Here is a 13114-nt window from a genome sequence, read left to right on the forward strand (position 1 = left end):
CCTTGGTTCAGTGAGGAAAACTCTGTCATGCAAGTGTGAAGTAATTTACCCTTATAGATATATATAATGCTGAGATGGTCCTTTCACAGCATCTCCTGGAAAATCCATAGAAAGCATATTCTCACTCCTGAAAATGTAATGGAAGCCTGCATCTTTGGGGTTGTGCTGGACTCTGAATTGTTTGCTGTTGATTCCTGCCTGCGAGCAACTGGTGGCCTTTGAGCCATGGCTAGTGTGTTTAAATAATTCCTTTATTAAGATCTCAAGAGTCATGATGCCTTTCTTGTAACCACATGGTAATAACCCACTACACTTAGTTGAACCAGCAGAGCAAACATGCATTTAATGGAAGGACATTTTTTACATTCTTTTGCGTTTATTTGCAAAACTTTAGTAAAAGTGTTATCTGCAAGTGGTTCTGTGTGTTCTGTGGTGTAAGGCTGCAAGTATGTGGGCTTGTTGAAGGCTTGTCTTGCCTATACTGAGTTAAACCAAGAGGGTGAGCACTGGGGCCGCGGGGAAGAAAGACGTGTGCACGGGAAGCCGCCAAGAGTTCCTCCTAGCCTGGTCACCTACAGAGCTTGCATAGCCATGTGAGTGAGTCCAGGCCTGGGGCCTAGAAAAACAGGGGTGTGGGTGGGTAAGAATCACAAAGACATTGAAAGTAGGGCCTAGCACTGTCTCTCCAAGGTGGCCTTGTATTTGACAAGGTGGTGAAGGGTTGGTGCTGGCAGATTTAAGAAAACAAACACAAAACCAGGCTGGGGTGCTGACTTAGTGTGTTGCCGCCTTTTCAAGTCCCTCCTCTGAACTCCTGGCATCTGGTGTTTGGAGCTATTTTTGTGCCTGTCTCTTCTCTCAGACTAGATTATGGGTGATCTTGAGGCAGGGACCACTTCTTAACTCCTCCTGAGAGCTACATGAGCTCCAGGCATTTCTTTTCCTCAGTAGGAACATGGCTTGGCTTAAAAATAACTCATTCTACCTGTCTCTAATCTGGGGTGAACTATTTTTCCCATTTGCCTCTGGGCAAAGGTGAAATGTATTAAGTTCATGGCCTTGTTCTTTAAATGCCAGATTAAAAGGTGGCAAAGTTTACAATTAAAAAAAAAAAATTTGCAGTAATTTAATATATTCTCTACTCTAGCTTCCACAGAAGAGAATAGCTTTGAAGCAGATAAAACTTTTCTAAGCAAAACACAAAACTCTGAAATCAAGAGAAGAGATTAGCTTTCACATGGAATATTTAGATTTCTGGAAGAGCAACATTCCATACAGGGCACCATCCATAATATGTAAAGAGCAATTGCAAAACAGTATGAACAACAACAGGACAGAAAAGTTGGCAAAGAAGAGAAACATTGCATTTCACAGGAAACGATTATGGATGGTTTTGTAAACACATGAAAGGTTGTTCAGCATCACTCAATTAAATGTTAATTAAAATGAGAGATACCTCTTTACCTATCAGGCAAAGATCAGAAAGTTTGATAATATACAGTGTTTGGCACTGCTATTGGCAAACCCAGTTTCCAGTGCTGGTGGGAGGACAGATGACAGGGCTGCATTAGTGGGTAGCTTGTGAATGTATGCACACAGAACCACCTGGTGCACACGTACTCTGATTCAGCGCTTCCACTTCTAGGAAATTTTCCTATTGCTAGAGCCACACCCATGGGCAAATATGTTCAAGGATGTTCATTGTGACTTTTCTGAATAGCAAAAGGTCAAAAACAACCTGAATGCACATAATTCAGGAACTGGATAAATTATTTAATAGTACTTCCAGACAATGAACTACCGTAAAACCCACGAAAGCTGGAACCTGTGTAAGGCAGAAATATGTCAGAGAAGGAAAACTCAATTTCTCCACTAATAGCGATAGAAGTGATAGAAAAGTGTTTAAGACTGCATGCACCCTGTCGAAGGCAGAACATTTTGAGAGACCCGGAAAAACAAGGCAGTGTCTAAGTTCTGGTGCTCACAGGTTTCACTGTACTATGTACCCATTAAGAAGGGTAATTAAGTGGTAATAGCCATTGCCTCTGGGTGGGGGGGGGGGACAAATGTTTCATTTTCTGCCCTCTTGTACAGTTTGAACTTTGTACCATGTGCATGAGTTTTTATTTTAAAATAACCAAAATGGTCAGGAAGGGAGGCTCCGTTGTGAATGTAATGAAGTTTTTTATCTTTTTGCCTCTAGAACCTGACAACATTATTGAAAAGGCATCTCACTCGGGCATGATCAACCCCAGCCGGCAGTGGCAGACCCTCAAGCAGAACACAGGGGTTGCCCACTTTGAGTATCAGATTCGAGTGACCTGTGATGACTACTACTATGGCTTTGGCTGCAATAAGTTCTGCCGACCCAGAGATGACTTCTTTGGACATTATGCCTGTGACCAGAATGGCAACAAAACTTGCATGGAAGGCTGGATGGGGCCTGAATGTAACAGAGGTGTGTGTGTGCATGCACACGTGTGCCAGTGGGGTAGGCAGCTCCGAGTGGTGTCCCCTTTGGTGCCAGACATTCTCACCCTACTAATGGTTGGGTGGCATTTTGGCCATTATCTAGGCCTGCAGCATGACACTGCCGAGTATAGAAGATGCCACTGGTGCCCTGTCCAGATCCCTTTCACCTGGCACACCCTTACCTAGTTGCGGTGAAGGATTGTCTGCTAACAGCTCAAAGATACTTCTCCTGAGAGGAGCCACTTTGAGGCCCCATTGCTCCAGCTCAGAGTCAGGGAATGACTGACATAGGGGTACAAAAGTCAGCCTCCTTTCCCTTGCTCGGTGGTCTAGTCACACTCCAGAGCTCCCTTCTGGATCAGGCTGAGCCAGACTCCATCTGAGGCCACATTCTTGCTCAGCTCCTTTCTCTGCCCTGTCTGCTTCCTTGTCTTCCCCCTGTATCCAAGTTCCCTTCTCAGGCTCTGCTTCTAAGGAACCTGACCTAAAACAGATGCCAGATGGGATGGGGTTAGCCAATCAAATTTCAGGCAGTCCTGTAGGAAATGACAGCCCCTGAGGCTTTTCCTGGGCATCTTTGGGGGCTATGGTGTGGAGGGAGGCAATTGCTGGTAAGCTTGAGCTGTCTTGCTTGTGTAGCATAGAAAGTAAGTAATCTACTTTCAGAGGTACTGCCTGTTCTCCCAGCCCCTCCTTCTAGAATTAAGTGATTCTTACTCATTGTGACTTCATGGGCAGTTGTAGTTAACTGTATAATACTCCCTCATGAACATTAATGTAACTCTGCGTATTATACACAAGTAGATATTTTCAATATAAACTCAAATTAAATGAATTTGTTTTGAAATGTGACAGGACAGGGAAAGGAGTGAGGAGTTTGCAGGTCTTCTGGGTGACACTTTTTTTTAAACAAGACAAGCGTTTAAAAAGGATGGTGTTTCTAGAATCCAAATGAAAAGAGGAATTGATAGGTTAAATGTATTTTTAAGCAGTCAATGTTTTAAAAATCCGTAACACTTAAACTAGCTGATGTTGAATATTTTTTAATGTCTGCACCAAATTTTTTAATGAAAGAAGCAGCATTACTTTGTGAGGTTGCTTTGCAGATATGCCATCACCAGGTCTGGCCACTCCATTAGCCCAGCAAATGAAGCTAGCCTGCTTGGCTCTGCTAGCCTCACGGGATCTTTCAGACCAGGCATTTGGTGGGAGGTTAAGGAGGCTGAGTGTGCCCTGATGGGACAGCATGGGTGGCGTGGGATAGGATTAGCCATACCCTTTCTTCTTTTGGTGAGGGTGGTCCATGGGCCTGGTGGAAAGTGAAAGGCATCGCTAAGGGAGCAGGGTACCTATTGTTTTGAGAGGCTGGATTGAAGGCTCCTATCAACTTGCCTGCATTTTGTTCCCAAACACAAGATCATGTTTTGAGGCTCTCCTAACTGTGGCCTTGAAGTTGAAAGCTGGGTTTGTTATGTGGGCACCTCCCATCTTCCTTTCCTTATAGTGGTCTTGATATGAGATCTCTTAAAATCATGGATTTTGTAGGCTTAAAGTACTAGGCTATTCTCATGAAACGGGCTGATGCATCCTTCTATTTTTTTCAGCTATTTGCCGACAGGGCTGTAGTCCCAAGCATGGGTCTTGCAAACTCCCTGGTGACTGCAGGTAAACAACTACACACTGTTTTCTGAAAAATTTTCTCCACTAATGCAAGTGGGGGGATTGACTTTTATTGTGAATATACCTCTTTTTCTTGGGAGGACAAGAAAGCTTTTAAAAAAAAAAAAATCACATCCGAAGCTTATTAAATTATCCCAGCTGTCTGGTGGAATGCACACATTTCTCTCTTGGGGGGGGAGGGAGGGGAGAAAAACCTTATGGGCATAGTCAGTGACTTCATGTATTAACTGTTCTGTAAATTGATAACACATTTTTATAATCTTCAGCTTTAAAGTGCTAATGGACTAAATGGAGGGCTGTGGGCTTGTTTCCTCTGTGTCTCGCCTCCCCGGCCTGGTTTTTCCTTGGCCTGCCCTCCCCCACTTTTCCCATCAATAGGAGAGAGTCTAGCATTCTTTAGAATGGGATTAGTACAATCTCCTGGCCCCTTTGCAGTCGGAAACCAGGCCTTTGCTGAGAGGTTAATGGCTGCACTGGAATCTTGTCAGTTGAGCCTGATGAATGTAGACTTTTGCTGCTGGCCTTTGAAGTCGCTTCTTTTATGGTCCAGGACAATGCAGAAGCCAAACTGAGACTTACCCACTCACCCCCAGTCACTTCATGATGAAGGTTTGGGGAACTTTTTGAAATATGCATTACGCCAATTTTGGAAAGGCTGGTTATACAAAGCATTGTTGGTGTCTGTGGCATTTTGACACACACACACATTTTCCTCGCCCTCCTCCTAAATTTTAAGGATTAACAGATGTAATCTGACACTAAGTGGGCCCTTTGGGTCTGCCGCTTTGTCCCAAAGCCACTCTGGTTCAGAACTCTGGTTCTGGTTCAGGGAACTTTGTGAACTGAAACCAGTGTGATTCGAACTGTGGCTCTTGTTAAAATGCAGATTCTGCTTGCTTAATTCTGAGTTGGGCATTTCTAACAAGTGTCTGCATTTTTAACAGGCTCCCAGTGATGGCTGATGTTGCTTGGGGAAAACTTACCCCAAAAGCATCAATACTCAAAGTGTAATACACAGAATTAACTGGAACTCTTAAAATGCAGGTTCCTGGGCTCTACTCAAACCTGCTGAAACCTAATCCCAGTTTAACAGCCTGGGAATCTGCCTTTTGACAGACTCACACCATGATTTTGCTGCTCAGTAAATTTTGTTGCTTTGGGGAGATTGTCTGTGATCTTAACTTGAAGATTTCACCACTCTATCTGCTTACTACCCCTGCAAGGGGAGTAGTGAACTCTGAGGCTTGAAGCTAAATTGGTATCCAAGGCCGCTGGAAGTCAAAAATCCTGAAATTGTCATCTTACACATCAGAGCAAGACTTTTCTGGAATGCTCAGGGGGAGTAATCGCCCTGCTGGTTGGAATACTTACCCCATTGGAGGCAGCCGACTGTAGCATTTAACAGCACAGCTGTCAAAGGTTGAGCAGGAATCCACCTACATTAACTGCTAATTAAGGGTGTTCTGGAGAAAGTCAGATCTGAGGTGCTGTTAGTGACTCTTGCACTTGCTCAGATGAGTATCAGCTGAGGCTCACCGCGATTTGTGCTACTGTCATCAGAATACGCACATGGCCTCGAAGGGGAGGACCCTCCTAGCTAGAACAACAGGCTTTGTTTCTAGAATTGAGCCCTTTCTCTTTCGAAGTCTTCCCTCCCACTCCCTGCCCAGACTTGCACTGGTGCCCTTATTTACTTAAGGTGCGACTTTCCCACACGTCATTTGCATAGTCTTCTAGCCTGATGGGTCCTTCCTACCTTGAAAGAAAATAAAAAATGGAACCTTCTAGCTAAGGAAGTTCAGGGTGCATCGTGCTCCAGAAATAGTTGAATGGCAAGTTACCTGTAAGTTGTCTTCTGGATTTTATGTATTACATTTTTTCTTTTTTTTAAATGTGGGGAAACTTTACTGGTTTTGTTGTTCTCAAGCGGGCACAGACTCCCTTTCTGGGCTCACTTTATGGCGAGCCTGCCAATAATATCAAACTTAATTATGAATCATCATATGAGGAAAGTCACTTCAATTTCTCATGAGAACTTTAATCATACATTATTAAACTGGGATAACTTTGTTGGATACCTCCTTTAGGGTCAGTATTTTTATTTGTTTTCTTTTGAAGTCATCCATGGCCTCTTGTGGTTCCTTTTTTATGCTTGGGGATTGAGCTCTCATTAATTAAGAGGTGAGGTTTGGTGCTCAGCTGCCTTGCTTTTATTAGGCAAATTGAAGAGATATAGTGATCCTTAATTTGGAAGAATGAGAGAAGACTGCGAGGACATTGCTTTTTCCAGATCGTTCCCTCTTACTATCTTTCAAGGAGTTCTGGGGGCATAGTGCCTAAGGCACTTGAGCTGAGACTGGATCTTTATAGAATGGGTTTACCCACCTCCCACTAACTTGGATATCCTCTTTTATTTTTAAAAATTTCTCCTAGACTTATTTTGCTCTTGTTTTCCTTCTCGAAATAGTCACTTGCCATTTAAACTGCTTTACATTTTGCATAAACTAGAACACAATGTGATTAGTCTTAAACCACATCTTCTGGTGGTTTTTTGGGTGTGGATGGCTTGCTTAATAGAAGTTAGGAAGTGGTTAGTCAGTATTCTCAGGGGTTAAGTTGATTCTGGGCCCAGGGTGATTAGCTATTTGCTAGATCCCTATAATTTTCCCATGACAAGGATTTGCTCGCCTGACTCCAGCTCTCTGGAAACTGAACGCCTCTCCTCCTGTGGGGGCTTGTTTTCCAGCGTTACAGCTGAGCAACTTAAGGGAGTGATTGGTTCTGATGGTGGCTTTTCCCAGGTCCTGTTGTGGAAATATTTTGCTCACCCTGTTCCTGACTTGCCCCACCTGCATTCCTAGTAGTAGGAATGCCTCCCCTTTGTTAAAACTTGGTTTTTGAGAAGGCAGTTAAAATTTCCCAGGACTTGAAACTTGAGGGTGAGAGTGGTTTGAGACCTAGCCCTCTCTCCCACCCCAAGTGAAGTTTGTTTGTGTTTTTGTTTGGGGATCAAAGGCACCATTTTGGCTTTGATAGAATCTGATAAAACAAAGTGCTTATAAAGGAAACTTGATTCCCTTCCCCAATACCAGATAAACTTAAGTGATTTTTTTTTTTTGCAAAATGAGAAATAACTATTCAATAAATTAACATGAACATCATTGGTAACAGGTCATAAATATCTGCTTAATTGGTTCTAAGGACTGGTGCTTCCCTCACCCTCCCTACAGAAAAGATTGTACCCTTGTCTTTGCACAAGGAGGGTGCCCCTTTCCATCCCTGTTTGTTTGGTTTTATAAAGCAGCAGCATCAAGCAGGCTCAGCTTCCTCCAGCACTCGGTGTCTTGTTGCATTTTTGTGTGCTGGGGTCATGACTTGCTGTTGAGACAAAGAGGCCAGCCAAGCTGCGGTATCAAAATGGCTGCAGATGCTGCCTTTGCAGAGGCTTTCACAGGACCATTGTCACCGGAGAGTCCTTTCCTTCTCTGTCTATAGTCTGTGTAGACAAAGTCCTGGGATTGATTGATTCCACACCCCCACCCTCGTCTCATTTGTGTGAACCCTAGAGGACAGTGGCTTTGTGATGGGCAGTCCCATGCTGGCCTCTCCCCAAACAGTCCCCCTTTTGTCAGGAGTCTGCAAGGAGGAGACCATGACCCAACTGTTAAAATGTTTGTTTATAAGGAGCCCCAGACAAACCTTGACAATTTATTCTGCTGTCACCACAAGCAAAATAAAACAAAGTCCTGGACAGTACTGTTTTCTGTGTTCACTGAGCACGTCTCCCCTCGTGCTCCAGAGGCTAACAGGGTGCTGTCTCTATCCAGGTGCCAGTATGGCTGGCAGGGCCTGTACTGTGACAAGTGCATACCACACCCGGGCTGTGTCCACGGTACCTGCAATGAACCCTGGCAGTGCCTCTGTGAGACCAACTGGGGCGGCCAGCTCTGTGACAAAGGTACACCCAGCAAGGCGGGTGGCGGGCAGAGCATGGGCCTCAGAGGCAGGATATCTTAGGGGGCAAGGATGTGGGAGCTTGGTTCTTTTATTTATTTATTGGTTCTTAATTCTGAATCCACTCCTCAGAAGATGAGGCAATCTACTTCTGTAGTGATCCTGCCTCGGAAATCCAAGGAGGGGTCTCCATGAGTTGGATCTGAATCTGTCTGAATTTACCTTTAATGCTATGGGGTTTGGTTTTGTTTTCATTTTAAATGGAGTGGGACTTAGGAACATGATGGATTGACAGTCTTTAAAGTCTTTCGTTGACTTCGGGATCTTCTTGGCAGATCTCAATTACTGCGGGACTCATCAGCCATGTCTCAATGGGGGGACTTGTAGCAACACGGGTCCTGACAAATATCAGTGTTCCTGCTCGGAGGGGTATTCAGGACCCAACTGTGAAATTGGTAAGTGGTCCAGGCTCAGTGATATCCCTTTGTTTAATTTTTCTGTATACTCAACTTAAAAACATTTAAGTCCTCATAAAAATATGAGAATAGCCTCCAAAATTAAGACTAGCTATCTCAGCAGCTCCAGGAGTCATTAAAACTTCTTTGTGAGTCCCTAAAGTTATTTTGGTGATACTGATTAGTTAGTGTAGGAGATGGTATGAGACGTGAGTGACCCCAGCCTCGAGATGTCTTGGAATGTGGCTGAAGACAGCTGAGCAAGTAGGATGACTCCTTTCATCTCCATGCACACAGCAGAGCTGTATCACAAGCTTTCTTTTATTTGTGAAACATACTTGAGGTGGTCCAGGTGTGGGATTTTGGGGTGGAGGGGTGTAGGTAGCACAGATCGGGTGTTTCTTAATGACTGGCATCCTGTCTTGCAGCAGAGCATGCCTGCCTCTCTGATCCCTGCCACAATGGAGGAAGCTGCAAGGAGACCTCTCTGGGGTTTGAGTGTGGGTGTTCTCCAGGCTGGACCGGCCCCACATGCTCCACAAGTAAGTCAGATGTGTGGCCCAAGTCCTTTCCAGATGATTGCTGTGCCAAGACGCAGGGTTACGGGGAGAGATGCTTGGGCTTACGGTCCCATGTGAACATCTCAGTGACACATCATCTCAGTGGGAGCAGGGTGGAAAGGCTGGTGGCTTAAGCTTCTAGCTTGTGCATCTTGAAGTCTTCCGTACTACCATCCTACTCCACTAGGCTAGTATGTTGTTGTTAATTGTTGTCATTTCCACTCATGGTGGTTCCATGTGTGCAGAGTAGAACTGCTTCATTGGGTTTTCAAAGTTGTAACCTTTTGGAAGCAGATCACTAGGCCTATCTTTTGAGGCTCCTGGGTGGATTTGAACAGCCAGCCTTTTGAGTAGTAGTTGAGTGCTTAACTGTTTGTGCCATTCAGGGGATCCTCACTAGCCAGTATCTATTATTGGAAGAAACACATTCATGGGGGAGCTTCTTCCTTTACATGTGCTTCTCAGAGCTCATCTGAATCATGGTTAGTCTTGCAGCAAGGAGAGGCCACCTGCAGGAGAGTTTGTCACCACTGCTGACTTTTACCATGGGAGCAGGTGTCCCTGAAAAAGCAACCTGCAAATGTATCCGTGGCTGTGCTGTTACCAGGGCTGTGAAACCTGTCTATATGTCAGAACCTCCTGTGGGGCTTTGCACGCAGACTTCTTGGCCCCACTTGCCCTACCCTGAATCAAAGGGTCCATATTGTTTACTAAGCTGCTGGGATTCTGAGGTGCAGGCAAGCCTGAGGACCGTGGTTACGCAGCGCCCCACAGTTAAGCAATTTACAGCAGGGTTGAAGACCTGAATTCTGACCCAGGCGGCCTGGGCTCAGGCTCGCACCACGGCACCTAACCTCCCTTGCTCTAATTAAATGGGGTAATAACAATTCCCCTCTCCTTTAGTTGTTCCAGGAACTCTGGTAGCGTAGTGCCTAAGGCACTTGACTGCTAACCAGAAGGCTGATGGTTCAAACCTGCTAGCCACTCCTCGGAAGGAAGATGAGGCAATCTACTTCTGTAGTGATACTTCCTCGGAAACCCAAAGAGGAGTCACTTTGAGTCGGGTTCAACTCGATGGCACATAACAACAACAACAACTAGTTGTCCCAGACACTAAAAGGGCAAATTCATGAACTAAGCCCAGCACATCCTGGGTGAATTAGTTATTAAGAGGCCTCTATAATCCAGTAGAAGAATCCTTGGGTGGTACAAATGGTTTAACACACTTGGCTTTTAACCAAAAGGTTAGAGGTTCGAGTCTACCCAGAGGCACCTTAGAAGGAAAAGCTTGATGATCTACTTCTGAAAAAATCAGTAATTGGAAACCTTGTGGAGCACAGATGAGTCAGAATTGATTCACCAATTGGGTGTGTTTTTTTTTGTTTGTTTGTTTGTTTGTTTTTTTGAGTCTAGTGTGGAAGCAGATAGGATTTTCATCTGTAAAGAAGTATTATTTCTCCTCACCTCTTAGCTACCTTTGCGTCATGATGAAACTTTTCTTCAAAAATAAAGATGAGGCGGATAAAGGTGCCCTGTGTTGCTAGGTAGTTGATGCTCAGCGGTCTCCATTTGCCCCCCAGTGCAACCACCCACCCACCCTGTGCCTTCTCCACCTCCACTGCTTAGGTCAGGGATTAAGTGAACTGGGGCAGTGGAGGATTTAAAGCTAAAATAAAGACTTCAAGCCTGCCTTCACACCACCTTGTCTGTCTGTAGCTTTACTTGCACTGGCTTATAAGTGAGGTGACCTCACTTGAGGGGTGGTATTAAATCTAATTGTCAAACAGATTGAAATTAAACCAATGCCTTTCCCTTTTTGTTGTACAGACATTGATGACTGTTCTCCAAATAACTGTTCCCACGGGGGCACCTGTGAGGACTTGGTTAACGGATTTAAGTGTGAGTGCCCTCCCCAGTGGACTGGCAAGACGTGCCAGATAGGTAAGAAAATTCCTGTACCTGTAATTCCTGTACAAAGGGTGTTGTTGATAACCAGAGTTATCCAGGAAGATGGTTAGCTATGAGCAAGTACTCCATCATACTAAGCAGTCACTTATTATCAAGAGTCTAGTGGGCCTGGGAGAGAATCTTGAATGCAAATGGCTTGGCCCTTTTAGGCCCTGTGGGAAAGTCACCAGATTCCTTGAACCATGTCAATCGTCCATCTGAGGAGTGTTCACTTGGATTCCACATCGTGGATGATCTCATGAGGAATGAGCTGTCTTGCATTCTTTTCGCCACATTTAAATCCCAGCAACTAGGCTGACTCGTGCAGAAATGCCTGTGGCTTTCTGTTCTTTTGGGGACCTGGTGAATGAGCATTACTTACCAGCCAGAGAGAGTGCTCAGAGACTCCAGAGTGAACCTAGCATCTCTTAGTTAGCTCGCTTATTAAAATGTCTCATATTTCAGACAAACTATTGGCCTGTGGGCTTTGGAGGGAAGGTTGAGGGCAGAACTCAGTCTGCTCATCCTTGTGTTCTTTCAGATGCAAATGAATGTGAGGCCAAACCTTGTGTAAATGCCAAGTCCTGTAAGAACCTGATTGGGAGCTACTACTGTGATTGTCTTCCTGGCTGGACCGGGCAGAATTGTGACAGCAGTGAGTGATTGTTTCGATTTTGCTTTTCACCAAAGCTTGGATGGTAGGCAAAGCATTGGTCATACGTGGGCGCCAGCTCTAAGGCTAGGGTACTTAGAGAAGGCTAGGGTATTAGAAGGAAAAGTTCATAGTGGGAAGTTTTCAGAGAGGGAGTGGTCAGCAGCACAAATGAAAACAAGGGCTTTATCAGGCTCATTAGTTGGTAAAGGCCGTGTTCTGATAAGATGGCTAAAACAATGATGTGAAGTTTCACCAGCTCAGGCTAGAAGAATTAGGGAGAGTTCCCACCCAGTGCAGTAACTGTTATCTCAAGGGAAGCAGAAATCTGATTTAGAAGCTTTTATCTTTCCTGAGTAAAGGAGACTTTTTTCAGTTAAGCCCAATTTCAATGTAAATTGCCTCCTTAATGGGATGCTTTGTTTATTTTTTAGATATTAATGACTGCCTTGGCCAGTGTCAGAATGATGCCTCCTGTCGGGTAAGTAAATCTTCACCTCCATCAAAACTTTGACAATTGAAGACGAATCTTAAGACTTTTGTGACTCTGGGAAACTTGGTTCCCTCAAGGTTTTGAAAAGTTAGGTGAGAATTGAGTCCATGGATGTTTCACCAGGGCTTATGTTACTCCAGCCACCTGGGAGTCATCTTAAAGGCATGCTAATAGACGTTCCCGAACACATTTCAAGAGTTTTGCATTCAACTGCTTCAGTGAATCAGCTGAACTGCAGCCCTCCTCTATGCCCCTGCTGCCCTGTGTTTTTGTGGAGTACATGGGAAAAAAAGCATGTGTTTCTCCCCTCCTTCTCCTCCAGGATTTGGTTAATGGTTATCGCTGTATCTGTCCACCTGGCTATGCAGGCGATCACTGTGAGAGAGACATCGATGAGTGTGCCAGCAACCCCTGTTTGAATGGGGGTCACTGTCAGAATGAAATCAACAGATTCCAGTGTCTGTGTCCCACTGGTTTCTCGGGAAACCTGTGTCAGGTGAGTGGTGGTAAAACCTCAGATGGCCAAGTTTTGACAGCAGAGCCTACCCTTCATCCCTGCCTCCTGGCTCCTCCTCTTGACTCTGGTCTTGAGTTTGTGCGAAACTCATTAACATTGCTGTTGACTAGGGATATCTGCTAGACAAATGCTGATGGAAAAAGATACTGATGAATGAATTTTTTTTTTACATGTCTGTCTGTAGCCAATCTCTGTGGCTTTGTGTTCCATTTCACCCCTACCACCCAGCTTTCTGACTCTGCCCATGGATTTTAAATGCTTACTTGACAGTGGCCATTCCTAGGGTCTAGGTGTGTATTCTGCAGTGAGTTCTCCTAATAGAAATGGATGGAAGGGGGTCACGTTCCTGTGTTGGCTGCCTCAGAGAACTTATAAATATACCTT

At 44.7% G+C, this 13114-nt stretch overlaps 1 protein-coding gene across 1 annotated transcript in view; it reads left to right on the top strand.

The window, feature by feature from the left end:
• Positions 1 to 13114, top strand: part of JAG1 (jagged canonical Notch ligand 1) — a 38508-nt gene that overhangs the window by 13927 nt on the left and 11467 nt on the right. The window contains exons 4-12 of the mRNA XM_007956422.2: positions 2204 to 2458; positions 4077 to 4137; positions 7980 to 8110; positions 8442 to 8561; positions 8990 to 9103; positions 10949 to 11062; positions 11610 to 11723; positions 12155 to 12201; positions 12536 to 12709. Coding sequence (XP_007954613.1) covers positions 2204 to 2458; positions 4077 to 4137; positions 7980 to 8110; positions 8442 to 8561; positions 8990 to 9103; positions 10949 to 11062; positions 11610 to 11723; positions 12155 to 12201; positions 12536 to 12709 — 1130 coding nt within the window. The remainder of the gene's footprint in view (positions 1 to 2203; positions 2459 to 4076; positions 4138 to 7979; positions 8111 to 8441; positions 8562 to 8989; positions 9104 to 10948; positions 11063 to 11609; positions 11724 to 12154; positions 12202 to 12535; positions 12710 to 13114) is intronic.

Source organism: Orycteropus afer, unplaced genomic scaffold, assembly GCF_000298275.1.
Source record: "Orycteropus afer afer isolate SDZICR_OR568_19922 unplaced genomic scaffold, OryAfe1.0 scaffold00620, whole genome shotgun sequence".
NCBI classification, from domain to species: domain Eukaryota; kingdom Metazoa; phylum Chordata; class Mammalia; order Tubulidentata; family Orycteropodidae; genus Orycteropus; species Orycteropus afer.